The 27,810-nt window shown below is 48.8% G+C and overlaps 1 protein-coding gene across 2 annotated transcripts in view; it reads left to right on the top strand.

Annotated features, from left to right (window-relative positions):
- Window positions 1-27,810, top strand: part of cfap43 (cilia and flagella associated protein 43) — a 191,108-nt gene that overhangs the window by 125,405 nt on the left and 37,893 nt on the right. For both annotated transcript variants that reach the window (XM_078564994.1, XM_078564996.1), the window contains 7 exons: window positions 9,911-10,061; window positions 14,074-14,235; window positions 19,912-19,989; window positions 21,101-21,226; window positions 23,734-23,838; window positions 24,472-24,588; window positions 25,830-26,033. In XM_078564994.1, the coding sequence (XP_078421120.1) occupies window positions 9,911-10,061; window positions 14,074-14,235; window positions 19,912-19,989; window positions 21,101-21,226; window positions 23,734-23,838; window positions 24,472-24,588; window positions 25,830-26,033 (943 nt within the window). The remainder of the gene's footprint in view (window positions 1-9,910; window positions 10,062-14,073; window positions 14,236-19,911; window positions 19,990-21,100; window positions 21,227-23,733; window positions 23,839-24,471; window positions 24,589-25,829; window positions 26,034-27,810) is intronic.

Here is a 27,810-nt window from a genome sequence, read left to right as displayed (position 1 = left end):
GTGTTGTGGGGAGCAGTGCTAAGTGTCACGGAGAAGCGCAGTGTCCGGGAAGCAGCGCAGTGTCGGGGGAGCAGCGCAGGGTGTCGGGGGAGCAGCGCAGGGTGTGAGGGGAGCAGCGCAGGGTGTCGGGGGAGCAGCGCAGGGTGTGAGGGTAGCAGCGCAGGGTGTCGGGGGAGCAGCGCAGGGTGTCGGGGGAGCAGCGCAGGGTGTGAGGGGAGCAGCGCAGGGTGTCGGGGGAGCAGCGCAGGGTGTCGGGGTAGCAGCGCAGGGTGTCGGGGGAGCAGCGCACGGTGTCAGGGGAGCAGCGCAGAGTGTCAAGGGAGCAGCGCAGGGTGTCAGGGGAACAGAATGGAGAGTCAGAGGAGCAGCGCAGAGTGTCGGGAGAGCAGTGCAGGGTGTCAGGGGAGCAGCGCAGGGTGTCAGGGGAGCAGTGCAGGGTGTCAGGGGAGCAGCGCAGGGTGTCAGGGAGCAGTGAGGTTGTCCGGGGAGCAGCGCAGAGTGTCGGGGGAGCGGCGCAGAGTGTCGGGGGAGCGGCGCAGAGTGTCGGGGGAGCAGCGCAGGGTGTCAAGGGAGCAGCGCAGGGTGTCAGGGGAGCAGTGCAGAGTGTCAAGGGAGCAGCGCAGGGTGTCAGGGGAGCAGAATGGAGAGTCAGAGGAGCAGCGCAGAGTGTCGGGGGAGCAGCGCAGGGTGTCAGGGGAGCAGCGCAGGGTGTGAGGGGAGCAGTGCAGGGTGTCAGGGGAGCAGCGCAGGGTGTCAGGGGAGCAGTGCAGGGTGTCCGGGGAGCAGCGCAGAGTGTCGGGGGAGCGGCGCAGAGTGTCGGGGGAGCAGCGCAGGGTGTTGGGGGAGCAGCGCAGGGCGTCGGTGGAGCAGCGCAAAGTGTCATGTGAACAGCGCAGGGTGTCGGGCGAGCAGCGCAGGGTGTCGGGGGAGCAGCGCAGGGTGTGAGGGGAGCAGCGCAGGGTGTCGGGGGAGCAGCGCAGGGTGTCAGGGGAGCAGCGCAGAGTGTCAAGGGAGCATCATGGAGAGTCAGTGGAGCAGCGCAGAGTGTCCCGGAGAAGCACTGAGTGTCAGGGGAGCAGCGTAGGGTGTCGGGGAGCAGCGCGGAGTGTCGGGGGAGCAGCGCAGAGTGTCGCGGAGAAGCGCTGAGTGTTAAGGGAGCAGCATAGGGTGTCGGGGGAGCAGCGCGGAGTGTCGGTAGAGCAACGCAGAGTATCGGTCGAGCAGCGCAGGGTGTCGGGGAGCAGCGCAGAGTGTCGGTGGAGCAGCGCAGAGTGTCGGGGGTGCAGCGCAGAGTGTTGGGGGAGCAGATCGGAGAGTCGGGGAGCAACGCAGGGTTTCATGGTAGCAGCGCAGGGTGTGAGGTGAGCAGACCAGAGTGTCAGGGGAGCAGCTTTGAGAAACACGGGAGCATCGCTGAGTGTTGGGGGAGCAGCGCTGAGTGTTCTGGGGAGCAGTGCTAAGTGTCGCGGAGAAGCACAGTGTCCGGGGAGCAGCGCAGTGTCGGGGGAGCAGCGCAGGGTGTCGGGGGAGCAGCGCAGGGTGTCGGGGGAGCAGCGCAGGGTGTCAGGGGAGCAGCGCAGGGTGTCGGGGGAGCAGCGCAGGGTGTCAGGGGAGCAGCGCAGAGTGTCAAGGGAGCAGCGCAGGGTGTCAGGGGAGCAGAATGGAGAGTCAGAGGAGCAGCGCAGAGTGTCGGGGGAGCAGCGCAGGGTGTCGGGGAGCAGCGCAGGGTGTCGGGGAGCAGCGCAGGGTGTCCGGGGAGCAGTGCAGGGTGTCAGGGGAGCAGCGCAGGGTGTCAGGGGAGCAGTGCAGGGTGTCCGGGGAGCAGCGCAAAGTGTCATGTGAACAGCGCAGGGTGTGAGGGGAGCAGCGCAGGGTGTCGGGGGAGCAGTGCAGGGTGTGAGGGGAGCAGCGCAGGGTGTCGGGGGAGCAGCGCAGGGTGTCAGGGGAGCAGCGCAGAGTGTCAAGGGAGCATCATGGAGAGTCAGTGGAGCAGCGCAGAGTGTCCCGGAGAAGCGCTGAGTGTCAGGGGAGCAGCGTAGGGTGTCGGGGAGCAGCGCGGAGTGTCGGGGGAGCAGCGCAGAGTGTCGCGGAGAAGCGCTGAGTGTTAAGGGAGCAGCATAGGGTGTCGGGGGAGCAGCGCGGAGTGTCGGTAGAGCAACGCAGAGTGTCGGTCGAGCAGCACAGGGTGTCAGGGGAGCAGCGCAGAGTGTCGGTGGAGCAGCGCAGAGTGTCGGGGGTGCAGCGCAGAGTGTTGGGGGAGCAGATCGGAGAGTCGGGGAGCAACGCAGGGTTTCATGGTAGCAGCGCAGGGTGTGAGTGGAGCAGACCAGTGTGTCAGGGGAGCAGCTTTGAGAAACACGGGAGCATCGCTGAGTGTTGGGGGAGCAGTGCTGAGTGTTGTGGGGAGCAGTGCTAAGTGTCGCGGAGAAGCGCAGTGTCCGGGAAGCAGCGCAGTGTCGGGGGAGCAGCGCAGGGTGTCGGGGGAGCAGCGCAGGGTGTCGGGGGAGCAGCGCAGGGTGTGAGGGGAGCAGCGCAGGGTGTGAGGGGAGCAGCGCAGGGTGTCGGGCGAGCAGTGCAGGGTGTGAGGGGAGCAGCGCAGGGTGTCGGGGGAGCAGCGCAGGGTGTCGGGTTAGCAGCGCAGGTTGTCGGGGGAGCAGCGCAGGGTGTCAGGGGAGCAGCGCAGAGTGTCAGGGGAGCAGCGCAGGGTGTCAGGGGAGCAGAATGGAGAGTCAGAGGAGCAGCGCAGAGTGTCAGGGGAGCAGCGCAGGGTGTCAGGGGAGCAGTCCAGGGTGTCAGGGGAGCAGCGCAGGGTGTCAGGGAGCAGTGCAGGTTGTCCGGGGAGCAGCGCAGAGTGTCGGGGGAGCGGCACAGAGTGTCGGGGGAGCAGCGCAGGGTGTTGGGGGAGCAGCGCAGAGTGTCGGTGGAGCAGCGCAGAGTGTCGGGGGTGCAGCGCAGAGTGTCGGGGGAGCAGATCGGAGAGTCGGGGAGCAACGCAGGGTTTCATGGTAGCAGCGCAGGGTGTGAGGGGAGCAGACCAGAGTGTCAGGGGAGCAGCTTTGAGAAACACGGGAGCATCGCTGAGTGTTGGGGGAGCAGTGCTGAGTGTTGTGGGGAGCAGTGCTAAGTGTCGCGGAGAAGCGCAGTGTCCGGGGAGCAGCGCAGTGTCGGGGGAGCAGCGCAGGGTGTCGGAGGAGCAGCGCAGGGTGTGAGGGGAGCAGCGCAGGGTGTCGGGGGAGCAGCGCAGGGTGTGAGAGGAGCAGCGCAGTGTGTCCGGCGAGCAGCGCAGGGTGTCGGGGGAGCAGCGCAGGGTGTCGGGCGAGCAGTGCAGGGTGTCAGGGGAGCAGCGCAGGGTGTCGGGGGAGCAGCGCAGGGTGTCGGGGGAGCAGCGCAGGGTGTCGGGGGAGCAGCGCAGGGTGTCGGGCGAGCAGCGCAGGGTGTCGGGCGAGCAGCGCAGAGTGTCGGGGGTGCAGCGCAGAGTGTTGGGGGAGCAGATCGGAGAGTCGGGGAGCAACGCAGGGTTTCATGGTAGCAGCGCAGGGTGTGAGGTGAGCAGACCAGAGTGTCAGGGGAGCAGCTTTGAGAAACACGGGAGCATCGCTGAGTGTTGGGGGAGCAGCGCTGAGTGTTCTGGGGAGCAGTGCTAAGTGTCGCGGAGAAGCACAGTGTCCGGGGAGCAGCGCAGTGTCGGGGGAGCAGCGCAGGGTGTCGGGGGAGCAGCGCAGGGTGTCGGGGGAGCAGCGCAGGGTGTCAGGGGAGCAGCGCAGGGTGTCGGGGGAGCAGCGCAGGGTGTCAGGGGAGCAGCGCAGAGTGTCAAGGGAGCAGCGCAGGGTGTCAGGGGAGCAGAATGGAGAGTCAGAGGAGCAGCGCAGAGTGTCGGGGGAGCAGCGCAGGGTGTCGGGGAGCAGCGCAGGGTGTCGGGGAGCAGCGCAGGGTGTCCGGGGAGCAGTGCAGGGTGTCAGGGGAGCAGCGCAGGGTGTCAGGGGAGCAGTGCAGGGTGTCCGGGGAGCAGCGCAAAGTGTCATGTGAACAGCGCAGGGTGTGAGGGGAGCAGCGCAGGGTGTCGGGGGAGCAGTGCAGGGTGTGAGGGGAGCAGCGCAGGGTGTCGGGGGAGCAGCGCAGGGTGTCAGGGGAGCAGCGCAGAGTGTCAAGGGAGCATCATGGAGAGTCAGTGGAGCAGCGCAGAGTGTCCCGGAGAAGCGCTGAGTGTCAGGGGAGCAGCGTAGGGTGTCGGGGAGCAGCGCGGAGTGTCGGGGGAGCAGCGCAGAGTGTCGCGGAGAAGCGCTGAGTGTTAAGGGAGCAGCATAGGGTGTCGGGGGAGCAGCGCGGAGTGTCGGTAGAGCAACGCAGAGTGTCGGTCGAGCAGCACAGGGTGTCAGGGGAGCAGCGCAGAGTGTCGGTGGAGCAGCGCAGAGTGTCGGGGGTGCAGCGCAGAGTGTTGGGGGAGCAGATCGGAGAGTCGGGGAGCAACGCAGGGTTTCATGGTAGCAGCGCAGGGTGTGAGTGGAGCAGACCAGTGTGTCAGGGGAGCAGCTTTGAGAAACACGGGAGCATCGCTGAGTGTTGGGGGAGCAGTGCTGAGTGTTGTGGGGAGCAGTGCTAAGTGTCGCGGAGAAGCGCAGTGTCCGGGAAGCAGCGCAGTGTCGGGGGAGCAGCGCAGGGTGTCGGGGGAGCAGCGCAGGGTGTCGGGGGAGCAGCGCAGGGTGTGAGGGGAGCAGCGCAGGGTGTGAGGGGAGCAGCGCAGGGTGTCGGGCGAGCAGTGCAGGGTGTGAGGGGAGCAGCGCAGGGTGTCGGGGGAGCAGCGCAGGGTGTCGGGTTAGCAGCGCAGGTTGTCGGGGGAGCAGCGCAGGGTGTCAGGGGAGCAGCGCAGAGTGTCAGGGGAGCAGCGCAGGGTGTCAGGGGAGCAGAATGGAGAGTCAGAGGAGCAGCGCAGAGTGTCAGGGGAGCAGCGCAGGGTGTCAGGGGAGCAGTCCAGGGTGTCAGGGGAGCAGAGCAGGGTGTCAGGGAGCAGTGCAGGTTGTCCGGGGAGCAGCGCAGAGTGTCGGGGGAGCGGCACAGAGTGTCGGGGGAGCAGCGCAGGGTGTTGGGGGAGCAGCGCAGAGTGTCGGTGGAGCAGCGCAGAGTGTCGGGGGTGCAGCGCAGAGTGTCGGGGGAGCAGATCGGAGAGTCGGGGAGCAACGCAGGGTTTCATGGTAGCAGCGCAGGGTGTGAGGGGAGCAGACCAGAGTGTCAGGGGAGCAGCTTTGAGAAACACGGGAGCATCGCTGAGTGTTGGGGGAGCAGTGCTGAGTGTTGTGGGGAGCAGTGCTAAGTGTCGCGGAGAAGCGCAGTGTCCGGGGAGCAGCGCAGTGTCGGGGGAGCAGCGCAGGGTGTCGGAGGAGCAGCGCAGGGTGTGAGGGGAGCAGCGCAGGGTGTCGGGGGAGCAGCGCAGGGTGTGAGAGGAGCAGCGCAGTGTGTCCGGCGAGCAGCGCAGGGTGTCGGGGGAGCAGCGCAGGGTGTCGGGCGAGCAGTGCAGGGTGTCAGGGGAGCAGCGCAGGGTGTCGGGGGAGCAGCGCAGGGTGTCGGGGGAGCAGCGCAGGGTGTCGGGGGAGCAGCGCAGGGTGTCGGGCGAGCAGCGCAGGGTGTCGGGCGAGCAGCGCAGGGTGTGAGGGGAGCAGCGCAGCGTGTCGTGGGAGCAGCGCAGGGTGTGAGGGGAGCAGCGCAGCGTGTCGTGGGAGCAGCGCAGGGTGTGAGGGGAGCAGCGCAGGGTGTCGGGGGAGCAGCACAGGGTGTTGGGGGAGCAGCGCAGGGTGTGAGGGGAGCAGCGCAGGGTGTGAGGGGAGCAGCACAGTGTGGCGGGCGAGCAGTGCAGGGTGTGAGGGGAGCAGCCCTGTTTCAGGGGAGCACCTCGGAGAGTCAGGGCAGTGGCGCAGGGAGACAGTGGAGTAGCGCAGAGAGTTGAGGGAAAAACACGGAGTGTTGTGGTAGCAGCGCTGAGAGTCGGGAATAGCGTGGAGAGTCGGGGAGCAGAGCGGAAAGACGAGGGAGTAGCACAGAGATTTCAGAGTAGTGCGGAGAGTCAGGGTAAGTAGCGGGGAGGTTCGGGGGAGTAACGCGGAGAGTGGAGAGCAGCAAGAGAGTCAGGGTAACAGCATGGAGAGTCGGGTTTACTCCGGGGTCATGAAGGCAGACTGTAAGTGAAATATTTTATTATTTGTGGAATGTTGTGAGCACCTTAGCATTCTGCCCCACCATCCCCCACCCCCTAATCTCACCAGCACTCCACTCCCCCATCTTTCCCTGCCCACTCCTGTTGAAGCATGCCTTATTTTATTTCTTTGGACTTGGTCACTCTGCCAACAACTCCACAATACTCCGAACATGTGAAATAGGAGCAGAAGTAGGCCATTCAGCTGCTCAAGCCTGCTCCACCATTCAATAATTTCATGGCTGATCTGTTTGTGTTTCATGTTCCACATTCTCAACTACCTCCAATAACCTTTGATTCCCATGCCTAACAAGAATCTATTTACCTCTGCCTTAAATATATTCATGACCCCGCCCCCCACCGCCTTCTCATGCAGAGAGTTCCAAAGTCGCACAACCCTCTGAGAGAAATAAATTCTCCTCATCTCTGTCCTAAAAGGGTGACCCCTAATTTTAAAACAGTGCCCCTAATTCTGTACTCATCCACAAGAGGAAACATCCTTTCCACGTTCACCCTGTCAAGGCCGTTCAGGACCTTATAAACCTCAATCATGTCACCCCTCACTCTTCTGAACTCTCGTGGAAACAAATCCAGCCTATCAACTTTTCCTCATAAGATAGCTTTATCAATCAAGGTATAGATTACAAAAGTAGGGAGGTCATGTTGGAGTTGTATAGAACCTTGGTGAGGCCACAGCTGGAGTACTGTGTGCAGCTCTGGTCGCCACATTATAAGAAGGATGTGATTGCACTGGAGGGGGTGCAGAGGAGATTCACCAGGATGTTGCCTGGGATGAAACATTTAAGTTATGAAGAGAGGTTGGATAGACTTGGGTTGTTTTCACTGGAGCAGAGAAGACTGAGGGGCGACCTGATCGTGGTGTACAAGATTATGAGGGGCATGGACAGGTGGATAGGGAGCAGGTTTTTCTCTTATTTGAAGGGTCAGTCACGAGGGGACATAAGTTCAAGGTGAGGGGCAGGAGGTTTAGGGGGGATGTGAGGAAAAACTTTTTTACCCAGAGGGTGGTGATGGCCTGGAATGTCCTGCCTGGGAGGGTAGTGGAGGCGGGTTGCATCACATCCTTTAAAAAGTACCTGGATGAGCACTTGGCACATCATAACATTCAAGGCTATGGGCCAAGTGCTGGTAAATGGGATTAGGTAGGTAGGTCAAGTGGTTCTCACATGTCGGTGCAGACTCGATGGGCTGAAGGGCCTCTTCTGCATTGCGTGATTCTGTGAACTCACTCATTCCAGGTATCAATCAAGTAAACCTCCTCTAAACCGCTTCGAACACATTAAATAAGGGCACCAAAACTGCACACAGTTTTGGAGATGCAGTGTCACCAATGCTCTTTATAACTGAAGCATAACTTCCTTATTTTTATGTTCAATTCCTCTCATAATAAAGGATAGCATTCCATTAGCCTTCTTGATTACAGGCTGTACCTGCATATTAACTTTGTGACTCATGCACAAGAACACCTAGATCCCTCTGCACCTCGTAGTTTGGCAGTTGTTCTCCATTTAAGTAATACTCTGCTTTTTACTCTTCCTGCCAAAGTGAACAACTTCACATTTCCCCACATTATACTCCATCTGCCAGATTTTTGCCCATTCCCTCAACTTATCTAATCCTTTCTGCAAACTCCTTATGTCTTCTTCACAACATACTTTCCTACATATCTTTGTGTCATCTGCAAATTTAGCTACCATGCCTTCGTTCTCCTCATCTAAGTCATTGATGCAAATTGTAAAAAGTTGAGGCCCCAATACAGACCCCTGTGGGACTCCACTCGTCACATCCTGCCAATCAGACTAACCCATTTATGCATACTCTCTGCTTTCTGCCAGCCAGCCAATCTTCCATCCAATCTAATATATTACTCCCTAAATTATGAGCTTTTATTTTCCACAATAACCTTTGATGCAGCAGCTTATCAAATGCTTTCCAAAAATCAAAGTACAGTACATCTACAGGCTCCCCTTTACCTACTGCACATTTTACTCCTTCAAAGAACTCTAACAAATTGGTTAAACATGATTTCCCTTTCATAAAACCACACAGACTCTTCCCAATTACCTTGAGCTTTTCTAAGTGCCCAGCTATAACCTCCTTAATAATCGACTCTAACACCTTCCCCATGACAGACATCAATTTAACTGGCCTATAGTTTCCTGTTTTCTGCCTCTCTCCCTTCTTGAATAGAGGGGTTATATTTGCTACTTTCCAGTCTGATGGAATCTTTCCAGAACCTAGGGAATTTTGGAAAATTAACACCAACGCATCTACTACCTCATTAGCAACCTCTTGTAAGACACCAGGATGAAGTCCATCTGGACCCAGAGACTTGTTAGTCCGCAGCTCCATCAAGTTTGCTCAGTACCACTTCCCTAGTGATTGTAATTTCACCAAGTTCCTCCCTTCCTTCCACCTCCTGATTTACAGTTATTACTGGAACAGTTTTTTTATATCCTCCAAAATGAAGACAGAAGCAAAATATTTGTTTATTTCATGTGCCATTTCCTTATTATCTACTATTAACTCCCCACTGTCACTCTCTAGAGGACCAACACTCACTTTACTTACTTTTTTCCTGTTCAAATACCTGTAGAAACACTTGCTATCTGTTTTCACATTTCTAGCTAGCTTCCTCTCATACTCCAATTTCTTTTTCCTGATTAGCCTTTTAGTCATTCTCTGCTGTTTTTTTATATTCTGGCCAATCATCCTACCTGCCACTCATTTTAGCAGTTATATGCTTTTTCCTTAATTTTGATGTTTTCACTAATTTATTTAGTTAACCATGGATGATGGGTCCTCCCTTTAGAATTTTTCTTTATATACTCATGATTGTCCACTCCCTCACTGCTGCCCCACCCACTGCATGTACCTCAGAGTTTCCCCTGGCAAGACAACATACCTCTAATTAAAGTGGGCAAGGGACCTATGCATGTGACAAGCACTGATTGACCCAATCATGATACTGTGACGTAAGGCCCAATTTGGGGCTGGCCTTGGACCTCCCAGTTTGGACACACTAATGGGCACTGTGATCACACAGTCAGAAACAGGCCATACTCACATTTATTACTGCGAGTCTCCTGCTTATGGACTCCAATTTACTGCTTCTGAACTGATGTAAATACAGAACACTTATGTTCTCCAGTATTTTAGATGGTGCGGTTGGAGAACCTGAGTGCAATAGATCAAGAAAACTTGGGAGTAGAGTAAAAATGAGCACGTCCGTTATGCCTGAATTTCCTGACCTTTTGCATTGAAATCTGTGCCATACAGTACTTAGACCACAATTTCACAGGAAAATTTGGAGCCATTCTTTCCTGGAAATTGTGGAGTTTCTCACTTTCAGTAGTCTTCTCTTTTATAATTTACGTGTACAGAATTTACAGCACAGAACCAGGACATTCGACCCACACAAACCTGCTCCAACTCCTCTTTATCTCACCCACAAACATATCCCTCTATTCCTTCTTCCATCCTGTGTTTACCTGGCTTCCCCTTAAATGTATCTATACTATTCACCTCAACCACTCCCTTGTGATAATGAGTTCCACATTCTCAGCACTCTCTGGGTAAAGAAACTTTTCCTGATTTCATACATCAAAGAGTCCCAGCCTGTTCATTCTTTCTGGATTGGTATAATCTCTCAGTTCTGACACCCTGTTTTTCCTGCTTCACTGATAATAAGTTTAATTTGTTTAGGCTTGACATGGCAGGGTCTGAACGGTCCAAGGAGATGCTGGATTTCAATCGGTCAATGACCTCAATGCTGGAGCAGAGCTGTGTGACAGAGGACAAAATCCTGATAGTGTTTGAGCATCGAAAAGACGATCACAGCTCAAAGGATAAGTTGGTGAGCAATGGTCTAGTTTAATGAGGCACGCAACACCATAGTTACTGTTATCATGATTGCTACCTAACCATTCATTTGCATAGACACTGAAATGTGCATTGTAGCACTAATATTCAGGTCTGACAGAACCAACTAACAACAAAAACAATAACTTGCATTTATATAGCACCTTTAATGTAGTAAACGGTCACAAGGTGCTTCCCTGGAGCATAAATTAGTCACTGAGCCACATAAGGAGCTATTAGGATAGGTTTGGTCAAAGGGGTTGGATTTAAGGAACGACTTAAAGGAAGAGAGGAAAGGTGGAGATGTTTAGAGATGAAATTCCAGAGCTTACAATCCAAATGACTGAAGCCACGGCCACAAAAGTGAAGCGACTAAAGTCAGGAATTCACGTGTGACCAGCATTGGAAGAGCCAGAGATCTTAGAGGGTTGTAGGTTGGAGGCCATTACAGAGGTAGGGAGCAGCAAGACAATAGAGGTATTTGGAGGAGGATATTCATGTCAAACAGCATAAGGTGGGTTAGTTTTTTTTCAAAACTCAACAGGTGCTGGAAATCCAAATAAAAAGCAGAAAACGGCCAGCCAGTTTGATCATAAAAGCAACAAAATGTTTGGTTAGGGAGCAACTTCTGATGAAGGGTCCACACCTAAAATATTACCCTGGGATGATACTAGTCTTCCCTAGTGTGTGAACTGACAGGCTTTTTACTCCACACTCAATTTCCATTCATTAAGTTGATTATTTTGTTATGGTCAGGTGAGAAGGGGTGAACTGGCTCCTCTCTATTCAACCTCCTCCGTTGATCACAGCAAAGGTTTAAGTTTCTTTTTTCACGAGGATACGCCTTTTCCGAATCCAAATGTATTTAACTATTTAAGCTGGGAGCAATAAGGAATCAATCAAACAAAGTTTTCTTCAAAGAAAGAGTAAATTTATTAATCAATAAACCAGAGAAAAATAATAAAAACACGACATCACACACACAGGTATCAGAAGTAAGGGAAGTTAGAGTCCAATTTTTTTTTAAATTAGAAGAATATACGTTTAAGTCGCCTTTGATTGTCCTTGAGAAGTAAATTTTTAAACGTTGTGGCCAATTTGGATTGGCTGGTTTCATGGATGCAGTAAGATGTAGAAGATGTTGCAATTATTACGAGATCTCAGTTCATTGGTAGATTTCTAGTAAAGTTAGCTTCCAAACCAGGTAATACACTTGTTCCAAAAAGGAGAGAGCCAAGCTTTCAGCCTGTATTCTCTGCAGAAAACTTTCTTGCAATCTCTCTGCTGCGACTGCAGCCTGGCCTTGAAATATTTCACCCATTGTGTATTTCCAAGGGACTTTGGGTGTGTCTGTCCATAGTAGCCATTGTTTCAATATCCAGAACTTTGCATTTTAATGTCTCTTCCTATAGACAGTTACGAGTTTCAATGGGTCTCCGAATTATAAGAAATGTCTCTCTCTTCGCACTCCCCTGGCAGTGATTAGTTTGTTTCTCACCTTCACTTTTGAAGATGGCCTTGCATTTTTAAGTAGTTTGTTCTGTCTCATTTTGAATTGCAAAATTTCCAGTCAGTTGAAAATTTGAAAAATCATATTTTCAAAAATAAAGCTTTGGGCCGTAACTTTCAAGCTCCAGAGTATCATATTACAGGCTACCCCAAAGATGCGCTGGGGAAACCACCCCTTCCGTGCCCCTAGCCCGACTCGATTCCCCCCCCCAAGGCTCGGCCCAGCCTGACCCCCCCCCCCACAAGGCCTGGCCCAACCCAAAGTCTCCCCCCGAGGCCCGATCCGACCCCTACTCCACATCCCGAAGCCCAACCAGACCACCCACCTACCTTAAAAGCAAAAAACTGCAGATGCTGGAAATCCAAAGTGAAAACAAAAATAAAAATACCTGGAAAAACTCAGCAGGTCTGACAGCATCTGCGGAGAGGAACACAGTTAATGTTTCAAGTCCGTATGACTCTTCAACAGAACTAAGGAAAAATAGAAGAGAGGTGAAATATAAGCTGGTTTAAGGAGGGGTGGGACAAGTGACTCAATATTCAGTATGACTGAATATTGAGTTCAACAATTTTAGATCATGAACTCTCTCCTCCATCCCCACCCCCTTTCCGATCCCCCTTTTTTCCAATGATTTATATAGATTTTTCTTTTCCCACCTATTTCCATTATTTTTAAATGTATTTCCATCCATTGTTTTATCTCTACCTTTTAGCCTATTTCGATCCCTTCCCCCCACCCCACCCCCACTAGGGCTATCTGTACCTTGCTTGTCCTGCTTTCTACCCTTAATATCACCTATTAGCATATTTCTTAGCTAATATCACCACCATCAACACCTTTTTGTCCTTTTGTCTATGACATCTTTTGGCTATCTCCACTGGCCCTCTATCCAGCTCTACTTGTCCCACCCCACCTTAAACCAGCTTATATTTCACCTCTCTTCTATTTTTCCTTAGTTCTGTTGAAGAGTCATACGGACTTGAAGCGTTAACTGTGTTCCTCTCCGCAGATGCTGTCAGACCTGCTGAGTTTTTCCAGGTATTTTTATTTTTGTTTTTGCTTCCACCTACCTTATTCACTTGCCTTCTCCCTGGCCTATCAAGGACCTTTAAACTCAGCTGGACCTTTCAACTTACTTGATTTACAGCAACTAATGCCGTAAAAAAGGGGCAGTGGCCTCCTTGCATGCAACAGAGCTGCCCTTGACACAAGGCCTCAGGGACATGCTGCACTACTTGATCTGACCCGGCCTGAATTGGAAGGTTGGGCGAGACAGAACGGAAAAAAATTTGGTGTAAGAAAGTAGGAGCAGGGTGGCAGTCTGACTCTGATTGCCACTCTGAGGAAGTTCAGGCCTATTAAGTCACTTTCCTGCTACTGGTCGCGCCCAGTTACCCTCCCTTACTATTCCCTTCCCAAATGCTGATCAGCCTGCTGTCTTTCTGGAAGTTTCTGATTTAGATTCATCTAACGCCATTAAACCCACTTTCGTTGGAACTGAAGTCTTGAATTCAACCGACCTCATGAGCAAATGTAAACGGCCTGGAAAAACCCTCCACACTGTCAGCTGTCTTTGCATTGAGGCACTTCCTGTCTTCAGCTGGATGTTAGAGATCCCATGGCACTGTTTGGATAGGAGAAAATGGTACCTTGACCAACGAGTTGGCAATTAACACTAGCAAGTATAATAGATTAATTATTCATTCATTCGTTTGCTATTAATGGGGTTTTCCTGGGCAAATTGTTTGACATATATAACAAGGGTTGCAAGTGAAAATAATCAATTCAATAACTTGAAAGCCCTCTGAATGTCCTGAAAGAAGGGAAAGGGAACAGCATGCACTTATATGACATCCTTTACAGACTCTGGTCAACTTGGGGATTATTTTTCTTTATTCTTTCCTGGGATGTGGGCATTTGCTGGCCAGGCCAGCACTTGTAGCCAATCCCTAATTGCTCTTGAACTGAGTAGCTTGCCAGGCCATTTCAGAGGGCAGTTAAGAGTCAACCACTTTGCTGTGGATCTGGAGTCACATCGGAGAAGAAGAGTCATACGGACTTCTGAGTTTTTCCAGCATTTTCTGTCTTTATTTCAGATTTCTAGCATCCACAGTATTTTGCTTTTATTTACATGTAGGCCAGACCAGGTAAGGACAGCAGATTTCCTTCCCTAAAGGACATTAGTGAACCAGATGGGTTTTTAAAACAAAAATCAATGATGGTTTTAAGGTCACCATTACTGAGACTGAAGTTCTTTAAACTGTAGTTTCTGTTGTAAGATAAGAAACATGGCAGCCAATTGCACATAGCAAGCTCCCACAAACAGCAACAAGATAACTGGTTGGCTAATCTGTTTCTTTTTCCCACTGATGTTGGTTCAGAACATAAAAGGCAGTACTGTATATAAATGCATTTTTGGTTTGTCTTTTTTTCTAGTGGGAATGGCCTATTTGAGTGCAACAGCTTCTAAACCTTCTCCCTGTAATTGGATCTTTAGGACATTGCATCAGGTAGTTCCTTCTTCTCATCTGGAACACGCTCCATTTTGTCTGTCAGCTCTCAGAGCATCCAAAGTGTCAGCAGCTCCATGAGGAGTATCCAAAAGATGGATGGCTACAGATACCCAGAATCAACCTGGCTGGAAACAAAGATGGCAGAAGTGAGTCCTTGGCTAAGAGGTTAAACTAAGCTCATGTCTACCTGTTCAGTTGAAGGAGGAGATCAAATGGGCCTTCTTTATCCAAACCAATCCTATGTTCAGGAAAGCTTTAGAACATTCTGTAAAAGGGAAGTACCATAAGATGTAGGAACAGAAGTAGGTCATTCGGCCCATCGAGTCTGCACTGCCATTCACTGAGATCATGGCTGATCTGACAATCCTCAACTCCACTTTCCTGCCTTCTCTCCATAACCCTTGATTCCCTTACTGATTAAAAATCTGGCTATCTTAACCTTGAATATACTTAATGATCCAGCCTCTACAGCCCTCTGCAGTAAAGAATTCCACAGATTGACTACCCTCTGAGAGAAGAAATTCCTCCTCAGCTCTGTTTTAAATGGGTGACCCCTTACTCTGAGATTATGCCCTCTGGTCTTAGACTCACCCACAAGGGGAAACAACCTCTCAGCATCTACCCTGTCAAGCCCCCTAAGAATCTTATATGTTTTAATAAGGTCGCCTCTCATTCTTCTAAGCTCTAATGAGTACAGCCCGAACCTACTCAACCTCACCTCAGAAGAAAATCCCTCCATACCCGGGATCAATCTAGTGAACCTTCTCTGGACTGCCTCCAATACCATTATATCTTTCTTTAGATAAGGGGACCAAAACTGTTCACAGTATTCTAGATGTGGTCTAACAATTGTTTTGTATAGTTTTAGCAAGATTTCCTATTTTTATACTCCATTCCCTTTGAAATAAATGCCAACATTCCATTTGCCTTCCCTATTACCTGTTGAATTTGTTTGTTAGCTTTTTGCAATTCATGCACAAGGACTGCAAAATCCCTCTGTGCTGCAGCCTTCTGCAGTTTTTCTCCATTTAAATAATATTCAGCTCCTCTATTCTTCCTGCCAAAGTGCATAACCTCACATTTTCCCACATTATATTCTATCTGTCACTTTTTTGCCCACTCACTTAACCTGTCTATATCCCTCTGTAAACTTTGTGTCATCCTCACCACTTGCCTTCCCACCTATTTTTGTATCATCTGCAAATTTGGCGATAGTACATTCACTTCCTTCATCTAAGTTATTAATATATATTGTAAATAATTGAGGCCCCTGTGGCACTCCTCTAGTTACAGGTTGCCATCCTGAAAATGCCCCCCTTACCCCTACTCTCTGTCCTCTATTAGTTAGCCAATCCTCTATCCATGCGAATATACTACCCCTAACACCATGGGCTCTTATCTTATTAAGTAGCCTTACGTGCAGTACCTTATCAAATGCCTTATGGAAATCCAAATATATTACATCTACTGGTTCCCCTTTATCTATCATGCTTGTTACCTCCTCAAAGAGTTCTAATAAATTTGTCAGCCATGATTTTCCCTTCATGAAGCCATGCTGACTCTGCCTGATTAGGTTATGTATTTCTAAATGCTCTGCTATTAGATCTTTTATAATAGACTCTAAAATTTTCCCAATGATAGATGTTAAGCTAACTGGCCTATAGTTACCTGTTTTTTGTCTCCCTCCCTTTTTGAATAAGGGTGTTACATTGGCAGTTTTCCAATCCTCTGGGACTTTTCCAGAATCTAAGGATTCTTAGAAGATTACGACCAGTGCATCCACTATCTCTGTAGCTACTTCCATTAATATCCTAGGATGTGAGACAGAAATACGCGCAATTCAGGGAGGCCCAGCAGTTGGTGTGACTGACTAGGTATATGCCTGGCTGGACCCAGTGGTACTGTACCTGCTCGAGTGTGTCTATGTGCAGATAATGTGGGAAGACAGGGCGAGCCACTGCTGGGTGATGCTAACTATGGTCAAATGGACCGCTGGCTTCAGGCTCACATAACAAGGGTAGTCTGTACTTGGGACCTGCCTCTTTGGCAGCCTTTTTGGTTGCAGGGAGGAATATACAAACGTACAAACAAGGAGCAGGAGTAGGCCATTCAGCCCCTCGAGCCTGCTCCACCATTTGATAAGATCATGGCTGATCTGATAGTAACCTGAAATCTGCATCCCGCCTACCCCCGATAACCTATCACCCCCTTGCTTACCAAGAATCTATCCACCTCTGCCTTAAAAATATTCAAAGATTCTGCTTCCACCACCTTTTCAGGAAGAGAGTTCCAAAGACGCACGACCTTCTAAGTGAAACAATTTCGCCTCATCTCTGTTTTAAATGGGCAAACCCTTATTTTTAAAAAGCAATCCCTAGTTCTAGATTCTCCCACAAGAGGAAACATCCTCTCCACATCCACCCTGTCAAGACCCCTCTGGATCTTATATGTTTCAATCAAGTCGCCTCTTACTCTTCTAAACTCCAGTGGATACAAGCCTAATCTGTCCAACGTTTCCTCATAAGACAATAAGATATTAGTCTTGTAAACCTTCTCTGAACTGCTTCCAAAGCATTTACATCCTTCCTTAAATAAGGTGACCAATACTGTACACAGTACTCCAGATGTGGTCTCACTAGTGCTCTGTATAACTGAAGAATAACCTCTCTACTTTTATAATCAATTCACCTCACAATAAATGATAACATTCTATTAGCTTTCCTAATTACTTGCTGTACCTGCATACTAGCCTTTTGTGATTCATGCACTAGGACACCCAGATCCCTCTGCACCTCAGGGCTCTGCAATCTCTCACCATTTAGATAATACGCTTCTCTTTTATTCTTCCTGACAAAATGGACAACTTCACATTTTCTCACATTATACTCCATTTGCCAGATCTTTGCCCACTCACTTAACCTATCTATATCTTTTTGTAGCCTCCTTATGTCCTCTTCACAACTTACTTCCCTACTTATCTTTGTATCATCAGCAAATTTGGCATCCATCCCTTTACCAAGTCATTTATATAAATTGTAAACAGTTCAGACCCCAGCACTGATCCCTATGGCACATCGCTCATTACATCTTGCGAACCTGAAAAAGATCCATTTATGCCTACCCTCTGCTTCCTGTTAGCCAGCCAATCTTCTATCCATACCAATATGTTATCCCTACACCATGAGTTTTTTTATTTTACGCAATAACCTCTGATGTGGCACTTTATCAAAAAAAACAACAAAATCACGATGTATTATATAGGGGTGAATAAAATAACCTCCAAAGTAAAATATCAAGCTTTGTATAAAGTTAGCAGTTGGTTAGTGAATAGTTGAACCAGATGGAGCAGGAGGACCGTAAGCTCAAGCCCTGCTTGTTACCTGGTACAGTGGCTGTCATTGGTCTCAGTACCTGGATAGTTTGGAAAGGGAACAACATCCAGGGTTCTGGCTCCACCTTGATCCGGTCATCCATCCAGGAAACATGCCTGTGTAGACCTGGTCCAAGGTTCCTATGTGCTCGAATAACCCATCAACACTCTCTGTCTTGTCTCTGATGCCCCAATATTTGTGACTTGAGGGTCATCCCTTCTAACAGAATTGCACCCCAAAGACAGAAAGGACAAAAGTGGGAAAGCAAAGGAGGGAAAAGCACTTCAAGCAATAGTTGGAGCTAATGGTGTTCATTTTTTAATTCATTCTTTGGGTGTGGGCATCACTGGCAAGATTGCATTCTTTACCCAAGCGAGTTACCCTGAGTTTAGTACAACAGAATGACCTCACTACCCTACCTCAGAGGGCAGTTAGGAGTCAACCATATTGGTGTAGGTCTGGAGTCACTCACAGGCCCAGACTGAGTGAGGGTGGCAGGTTTTCAACCCCAAAGGGCATTAGTGAGCCAGTTGAGTTTTTACTACAATCAAACAACTTCATGGTCACTTTTACTGAGACCAGGGCCAGGATTTTTAGGATGGCAGGTTTCTCTTCCTGCCATCCAAAGTGTCAGCGGTGAACACATCCCAACTATTACTGTCTGCCCCACAGTCATTTAATGCTCCAATAAGCATTAATTGGCTGGAGACAGGAATTTCGCTCCTCAGTCGGGAGGAAGTCCTGCCTCAGAGACCAGCCGGCCAATCTGATTGGCCAACTGCTCCCTAGTCTCTGCAGTGCAAGAAGCTGCAGTGGACAGGACTGGGACTGCAAGCAGTCCCAGAGTCTAAGCTCTGGGAGCCCAGGACCAAGTAAGTGTGGGGGTCTTTGGGAGGGGAGTTGAGGCCCCGGGGGGGGCGGATTTGGGAGGTTGGTGGTGGGTATGTTGGTAGAGAGGCAAGACGGAGTGAGGACCTGCAGGAGCCCGATCTTATGGGGGATTGTGGGGGAAATTGTGGGGGGCGGTGGTGCCCGATGTTAAAAGGTGGCTGCTGATGGAGGCATCCCCACCCCTTCCCGCCTGAGGCCTAAACATGGTTCATTTTTGGGCTTCCACCCTGCTCCTGAACTCCTCCCACCAGCCTGAAAATTGAGGCTGGGTGGGAAACAGCCCTTAAGTGGTTAAAAATTGGCCTTTTAAGGATCTCAATCGGGACAAGGGCAGGCAGGCTGGCCTAGGCTTTGCCCGTGAAGCATAAAATTGTGGAGAGATTGATAGGCATGAGCCCTGTGGGAATTGGCCATATAGTTGATAGTGAAGAGGATAGCTGTCGACTCCAGAATGATAGCAATGGTTTGGTTGAGTGGCCGGAGAAGTGGCAAATTAATTAAATCCAGAAAAGTGTGAGGTAATGCATTTGGGGAAGGCAAAAAAGCAAGGGAATACTCAATAAACAGGAGGATATTGAGAGGGGTGGAGGAAGTGTGAGCCCTTGGAATGCATGTCCACAGGTCCCTGAAGGTGGACAAAGTTGTCAGGAAAGCATATGGAATGCTTTCTTTTATTAGGTGAGGTATTGAATATAAATTCAGGATGTAATGATGGAACTGTATAAAATGTTGGTTAGGCCACAGCTGGAATTTGGTGTACAGTTCTGGTCACCACATTACAGGAAGGTCATAATTGCTCTGGAGAGAGTGGAGAGATTTACAAGAATGTTGCCAGACCTCAAAAATTATAGCTATGAGGAGAAATTGGATTGGCTAGGGTTGTTTTTTTTAGAACAGAGGAAGCTAAGGAGTGACCTAATTGAGGTGTACAAAATTATGAGGAGCCTAGATAGGATAGACAGGAAAGATTTGTTTCCCCTAGCTGAAAGGTCAATTACCAAGGAGCATAGATTTAAGGTGATTTGTACAAGGATTAGAGGGGACATGAGGAAAATCCTTTTCACCCAGAGGGTGGTGGGTGTCTGGAATTCACTGCCTAAATCGGTGGTTGAGGCTGAAACACTCAAACTCATTTAATAGGTAGCTGGATCTACACCTGAAGGGCTACGGACCAGGTGCTAGAAAGGGGGATTAAAATGAGCATGATGGGCTGAATGGCCTCTTTCTGCATTGTAACTTTTCCAAGAAATTTTACAGTCACCCAATGCCTACAACCCTGCTGGCACCCCAGCATTTTATTTCTAGATTTTAAAAAATCTCAAACTGTCCAGATGGATTTGAACTCACATTGCCTGGACTGTTTAGCCAGGTCTTTGGTTTACTGGACCAGTAACATAGTCACTACACTACCATACCCACAAGGGGGAAGACAGGAGATGATCCTACACATGCTTTGGATACTGAATACCCTGGGACACTGTGCAAGTTATCAGTGAGAGGTTCTTGGAGGCTGGTTGGAAATGAGTGGGAATGTGATTGTTATACTCCATGTTTTTCTAGGCAATTGAGAAGGACAATCGCAAGCATTCAGAAGCTAAAGCCAAACTGAAACAAGGAATCGAAAAGCTTCGTAGAACGGTGAGCAACTTGCAAATAAGCTGAAAGCTCTGTCACAAGTGCGAGTATTTCATTCTTTATATTTCACATCCATGAGAGTTTATTTTTGGAAAAATATACTTTATTCATAAAATATCTGAAAGAACATTACAAAACATTTCAAAATTGCCATCACAAAGTGCAATCAGATTCAAGTTTTCCACATAGATCATGAGGTGCTTCAATACCAAATGAACATTACAGACATTTCAACATGGTCTTAGCCACAAAGTGCTGCTATTCTGAAGGCTGAAATGCTAATGCTTCCTCAAGGCAATCCGGAGCAGAATGTGTACCATCCTTTTCACTCAGGGTAGTGGTGAATTTTTGGAATTTTCTACTCCAAAGATCTGTGGGTGCTCAGTCGCCGAGTATATTCAAGATCAAGGTAGATCTTTGCACACTAAGGGAATACAGGGATAGGAAGAGAAAGTGAAGTTGATTAGAATGATCGTACTTGATTGGCAGAGTAAGTTTAATGGGTGTATGGGCAATCCTACTTATTAAAACAAAATGTTTCAAGGTGATCAAATTGCTTTGAGTATTTCAGAGACTTGGCCAGTAGTCGATTTTCACATTGCCAGTTGGGTATGTCACTCAGGTCTCTGGGATTCAATTGGATAGCTCGGCTTCAGTGCAGGTAATTCAGTTTTATTGTGAAGATCCCTGGTTCAGATTTTACAGTTTTTAGTTGCCTTTGCAAAGTCTTTGTCTTCAATTCCTCACTATCCCTTTGAGGGCCAATAGCTGCATGGCCATGGTCACTGCATACATTAGGATGCAGTGCTGGAATCTTTGTCTTCATTTACATGATAGATCTGCCATAACTATCTATCAGTAGTGCACTTGAAGCAGCCAAGTTGCAGCCAAATCCAAGATGAGCTTTTGTTTCTGGGCACTCTGTTTTAGGCGTCACTGGGAGATAGCATTCCCAAGATCTGGCTAATGCATCAGAACCTGAATGGGAAGCCATAGAAATGAATGCACCAATCGCATTCGGGAATCAAAACTATATTAGATACTAGGTAGGGGGGGTGTTGAGCATTTTACTAAATACTTTCATGATTAATGTTACCTGTTTAATTTTCCTTAGATAAAGATGATGATGCTTGAAAATGAGAGTGTACCTGAGATTGAGCAATTAGATCAGCATGAGTTTAACCTTGATCTGAAGGAGCAGAAGAGGCTGCATGGTGAAGGAGAGGAAAAAGTGGCTAAGGTGCGTCTCAAAGACTGAGCTCTGCTCAAATTTTAGCATATAGAATTTTGCTGTAGCAGCACTGAAAGGGTAAAGTAAAATGATCTCAGCAGCATTCATTTATTGGTTTGAAATCCTCATTATCAATAACAGTGTGACACAGGTTAATAACCTCACTTCACACAGAATGTGGCCACTCTGATATGTTTTCACATTGAAATCCAGTCAGGCTGTCTGGATAGCAGTGGGTTATTATCTAGAGAAATGCCACCCCAATTGGTGGTCCTTATAAAGACTGACTGTGCCTTCAATCTTTGATTCTAATAACTCCTGTTTGGCACCCCCCTCATCTCACCTTGTGAATCGCTTAGTATGAAGGGCATTATATGAATGTGAGCTGGGTGTTTGCTGCATGAGTGAAACTGTGTTCATCTACTGAATCTTCATTAAATATCTAACAGGGAACTACAGTTTTAGAATATTTAGACCTGTATTCTTACCAATTTTCATGAGTAAGAGCATCATGAGTTGTGATTACTACATAATCCTTTAGTTACAGGAACATCTTGTGAAATTCAGCAATTTTTTAATGCATCCATGGGATGTGAGCATTGCTGGCAAGGCCAGCATTTATTGCCCATCTCTAATTGTTTTTGAGAAGGTGGTGATGAGCCGCCTTCTTTGAACCACTGCAGTCCATGAGGAGAAGGTACTCCCACGGTGCTATAGAGAGTTCCAGAATTTCAACCTAGCGATGTTGAAGGAACACCGAGATATTTCTAAGTCAGGATGGTGTATGACTTGGAAGAGAACTTGGAGTGGCGATGTGCCTACTGCCCTTTTCTTGTGACCTATTCATCAGAGCTATTTATCAACGATCCACTTACAGCAGCCAAGTTGCAGCAACAGAAACTTAAGGTTGAACAGTATCCATTGTAATAAAAGTTAAATTAAGAGCTGAGTTAAAGGATGTGTGCAATAATTGTCTCTTCTCTATGAGTTTTCTGTGCCCAATTACTTGAGTTGGGTATCTAGTTATGTGTTCAAAGGCTGTGTCTGAAATATACGACTTAGATGTGTGAGATGATTACATGTGTTGGGAACATTTGATTTTACGATCCAGTTAGGGATTGTTTAAGTCCAAATACCTCGTTTTAACCAATAGAACTAAGCCACAAGATTTCACTTTCTTTTAAACAAGACATAAAGGTTATTGAGACTTAAAAAAAACAAGCATTATTAGCTAAACAATATGGTTTATATCTATGTATGTTATGCACTCAGGTTTACTTCTTCCCTCAATAATTCTCATAAAAGACACATCAATCTTAAAGTTATTTATTTCTGTAGGGACCACCCATACATATTCCTCTGTCCTCTCGAGAATTCTCCACAACTCCAGCTGTTCTCAGAGGTAAAATTTTCATTTACCACAACTTACTTGACTGTGAAGGCCGCAGTCCCTTGTCCTGGTTACTTTTCAATACTTCCAAGCTAATTCAGCTGATTACTTTCTTTTGCAATAAGACACTGTGAGACCCACTGTAGATTCTCCCACTAACTTCAAAATAGACGATCCTTCCAGCTTCTGTTCCCTCATAGCATTCAAACTGAAATTAAGTCTCACCCAGGTTAATTCTTTACTCTGATTACAGTGCAACTCTATCTTACTGTCATTTACTTTGGTCAACTTCTCTCAGTGAGTTGCAAACTGCACGAGGTCCAAACTGCAACTAAAAATCTCTCAGCAAACACCCAGATAAATTGAAACCAGCGAACTTCCCTAAGTTCCACCCATTTCCATTATGATGTAGCCTGTTCCAGACTGTCCTCAAACTGACCATTAGATTCATTATCCCTCATTTATAATTTCTTCCTTGATCAGATGAAGTAATTGGGTTTTACAGCCTTGCAGGGCTTACTGAATTCTTTTAAACTAATTTAGCTCCACTTTCCAAAACAAAAATATCCCTCTAGACTGCCATTATTGCAAGCTTTGCAGACATCATGTCTCTAGCTCACCAGGAGGTCAGAAACATGTCTGGAGATAGAACAGGAGAATATTCAGCTTGTTGCAGTAGTTTACAGCATCTTACAAGGTCAAAGGTATAAAAACTGGTGTGACAGCACATATAAATGTTCTGAGCTGGAAATCATCACCGACTGGTCCAAACATTCAAAACGTGCTACGATCTGTCTCTTTCATCCCTCAATCACTTCTATCACCACCTATCGAAGCTTCCTCTGAATTGGGCAATATCATCAGTATCCCTGCTCTTTCCTGTCCATCTGTATCACACAAACTGACTACCAGCTACTGAGTCCTGCCCCTTATTACAGTGTTAGCAAGTCTGTAAGTTAAAGAACTATATCTCCATTCTTACTGTGTAAATCCTGCATTATTTGGAGAATTGCCTTATTTGTAGAATTGGCTTATGTGTTGGAAACATTTACGCAGGGAACACATGTTTTGTAATGGAATATTCTGGTGACCCATTCACTGAGTGAAGTTTAATTCATGTCAACAGGTTCGTGAGACAATTGAGATGGAAAACCTTGCGAACCAGTACCTGTGTGAGGTGATTAAGAGAGAATGCTGGGACAAGATGGCCGTGAAGGGTCGAACATTGGAGGTAATGGACTGAAAATCAACAGTCAATTCTTTCAAAACTGTAGGATCAGGGTTCAAATTCAGCCCAAGCAGCAGGGAAGAAGGGAGTTAGGGTAGCAGAGAGAAAGGCTTCAATAGGAGAGTTAGTGTACCAGAGAGAAGGGCTTCAATGGGAGAGTTAGTGTACCAGACAGAAGGGCTTCAATGGGAGAGTTAGTGTACCAGAGAGAAGGGCTTCAATAGGAGAGTTAGTGTACCAGACAGAAGGGCTTCAATGGGAGAGTTAGTGTACCAGAGAGAAGGGCTTCAATAGGAGAGTTAGTGTACCAGAGAGAAGGCCTTCAGTAGGATAGTTAGTGTACCAGAGAGAAGGGCTTCAATGGGAGAGTTAGTGTACCAGAGAGAAGGGCTTCAATGGGAGAGTTAGTGTACCAGAGAGAAGGCCTTCAATAGGATAGTTAGTGTACCAGAGAGAAGGCCTTCAATAGGAGAGTTAGTGTACCAGAGAGAAGGGCTTCAATGGGAGAGTTAGTGTACCAGAGAGAAGGGCTTCAATGGGAGAGTTAGTGTACCAGAGAGATGGGCTTAGCTTGGAGAGTTGGGGTACCAGAGGGAGGCCTTTTTCTGTCTCGGAATTATTTTGTACTCTCTTCAGGCCTTCTTTTCAGGATTGGCAGTGACCAATTACCCAATGAGGGAGCGCAGTAACGATGAGCTGGAGCTTCTCAGGAAGATCATCCAGCAAAGGACAATTGAATTGATTGACTTGAAGGTACTCTTCCCTTTCACCAGTGAAATCTAACCTAGAGTCAAGCTCACTGAAAGTAAGATATCAAGTGCATTTGGAGAGTTGTAACGTGGTGTTTTATATTTGTTAACACTTGTAGCATAGACTGACCTGGAGATCTCCTCAGTCTCAGTTGTAGGCTGTTCAGAGAGAGTTGCCAATATTCGAACTGCAGCTTAGAATATAACTGTATGAAAGATAAGTGTAGGAAAAGAGATACAGAAGTGTTTCCTTTAAAATGTGCAGACTAGATTCTCTCTAATGACTTTATTTTATTCTTTCATTAGATGTCGCTGGCTAGGCCAGCATGTATTACACATCCCTAATTGCCTTTGAGAAGGTGGAGGTGTGCTGCCTTCTTGAACCGCTGCAGTTGTAGATATACTCACAGTGCTGTTAGAGGAATATTTCCGAGATTTTGACGCAGCCGCAGTGAAGCAATTATGTTATAATTCAGAATGGTGTGTGGCTTGCAGGGAACTTGCTATTGGTGGCATTTCCATGTGTCTGATGCCCTTGTGCTTCTAGGTTGTAGAGGTCACAGGTTTGGAAGATTCTGTTGAAGGAGGTTTGGCGAGTTGCTGCAGTGCATCTTGTAGATGGTATACACTGCTGCTACTGTGCATCAGTGGTGGAGGGAGTAAATGTTTAAGGGGGTGCCAATCAAGTTGGCTGATTTGTCCTGAATGGTGTTGAGCTTCTTCAGTGTTGTGGGAGCTGCACTCATCCAGGAAAGTGGGGAGTATTCCATCACACTCCTGACTTGTGCCTTGTAGATGGTGGACAGGCTTTGGGGAGTCAGGAGGTGAATTACTTGCCACATAATTCCCAGCCAGTAGGGATACATAGGTGTCATGGTGGCACAGCATATTAGTGTGCTGACACACTGTGGCACTGAGTGATTGAGTGCAGGTTTATGCTCCTGAGTTGTGTCATGTTATAGAGGCAAAGAGAGAGCAGAGCTTATCTTCCTTCCTGTGAGGATTGATGGAGATAAAAGGGACTGCTGAAGCCATTAGTCCAGGCATTGTCATAAACTGAAGGGTGTCTTTAGTACACAATGCCTGGTAATGTGTCAAATATCAGTCCTCACAGCCAGTGATGAACTATTAGGAGAGGTGAGGAGGATATGGGTTGAGTTGCTAAGCATCAACACTCAATGGTGGGAAAATTGGATTGTGGTTTGATGTGGAAAGAATAGAGCTTCATCCTCACTGTGCTTACAGGCTCGAAAAGACATTGTTGAGACCCCACCTAAGAAAGATGAGAAAGAGGATGAGGAGGCAGAGGATGAAGACTCGAAGGAGGAAGAGAATACAGCATTGAAAGGCAGCCTGACCTGCCAGTGTGGTGTGGTAAATCATTACTTATATAAACAGTTGGATCTGCACACAAAGGATGAGAAGATTAATCAGATCGTCCTATTACAGGTGAGCAAACCATGTCCAAACATTTAAACACAACAATCCTATTAAAACAGCCTCGTCCAACCTTTCTGCTTGGGGAGCCACATTTCCATTATTTCTCACTGAAGGGACCGGTGAGCAGATTTCGGAAAGGTTCAACAACTTCAAAAAAAAGCTGAGTATGTAGGGAAGAAACAACTTGCTGAGCAAAAGTAAAGGAATGTCAAAGCAATAAATTGATAATATTTAAAAAGGAGTAATTAATAAAAATTACCATTAGAGTGTGATAGCGTGAGTGTGTGTGTCCGACTCACTCCCAGTCTCAAGGCATTTACTCACTCACCCTCACCTACTGTGAGAGTATGTGTTGGTGTGTGAGGACAAGGGTGACTGAGAATCCGGAGACTGGGAGTGAGCCAGACACACACCCACTCTCTCTCCCTCCCACACACCAACTCTCTCTGGCTCTTTCAGACTCACACTCTCTCTCCTTCCCCCTCACATTCACACCCTCTCCCTCTCCCCCCCACACACACACACACTCTCCCTCTCCCACCCACACACACACACTCTCCCTCTCGCTCACACACACACACACACACACACACCCACACACACTCTCCCTCTCCCACCCACACACACACACACTCTCCCTCTTGCTCCCCCACACACACACACACACACACACACACGTTCTCCCTCTCGCTCCCACACACACTCTCCCTCTCCCACCCACACACACACACACACTCTCCCTCTCGCTCCCACACACACTCTCCCTCTCCCACCCACACACACACACACACTCTCCCTCTCGCTCCCACACACACTCTCCCTCTCCCACCCACACACACACACACACTCTCCCTCTCGCTCCCACACACACACCCCCCACAATCTCCTTCCCTCTCCCTCCCACACACACTCACTCTCTCCCTCCCACACACTCACTCACTCTCTCCCTCCCTCCCTCCCACACACACACACTCACTCACTCTCTCCCTCCCACCCACACACGACCCACTCTCACTCTCTCCCACCCACACACTCTCACTCTCTCGCTCTCCCACCCACACACTCTCACTCTCTCGCTCTCCCACCCACACACTCTCACTCTCTCCCTCTCCCACCCACACACTCTCACTCTCTCCCTCTCCCACCCACACACTCTCACTCTCTCCCTCTCCCACCCACACACTCTCACTCTCTCGCTCTCCCACCCACACACTCTCACTCTCTCCCTCTCCCACCCACACACTCTCACTCTCTCCCTCTCCCACCCACACACTCTCACTCTCTCCCTCTCCCACCCACACACTCTCACTCTCTCCCTCTCCCACCCACACACTCTCACTCTCTCCCTCTCCCACCCACACACTCTCACTATCTCCCTCTCCCACCCACACACTCTCACTCTCTCCCTCTCCCACCCACACACTCTCACTCTCTCCCTCTCCCACCCACACACTCTCACTCTCTCCCACCCACACACTCTCACTCTCTCCCCCTCCCTCTCCCACCCACACTCTCTCCCTCTCCCACCCACACACTCACACTTTCTCCCTCTCCCACACACACACCCACCCACTCTCTTGCTCACACACACACACACACTCCCACACGCTCCAACATACACACACACTCTCTCCCGCTCGCTCCCACATACACTAACACACCCAGTAGCAAGTCACTTCATGCCCCACCCAGGCGCAGCAGCCTCTCTCTCTCTCTGTCTCCCAGGCCCCGTGGCCCCTTCTTCCCCCCCTTCCCTCCCTCTTCTTCCCCATCTCTGTCCCCTCCT

Source organism: Cetorhinus maximus, chromosome 20 (genome assembly GCF_964194155.1).
Source record: "Cetorhinus maximus chromosome 20, sCetMax3.hap1.1, whole genome shotgun sequence".
Lineage (NCBI taxonomy): Eukaryota > Metazoa > Chordata > Chondrichthyes > Lamniformes > Cetorhinidae > Cetorhinus > Cetorhinus maximus.
Note: the sequence above shows the minus strand (reverse complement) of the source record. Positions and strands in the feature narration are given on the sequence as shown.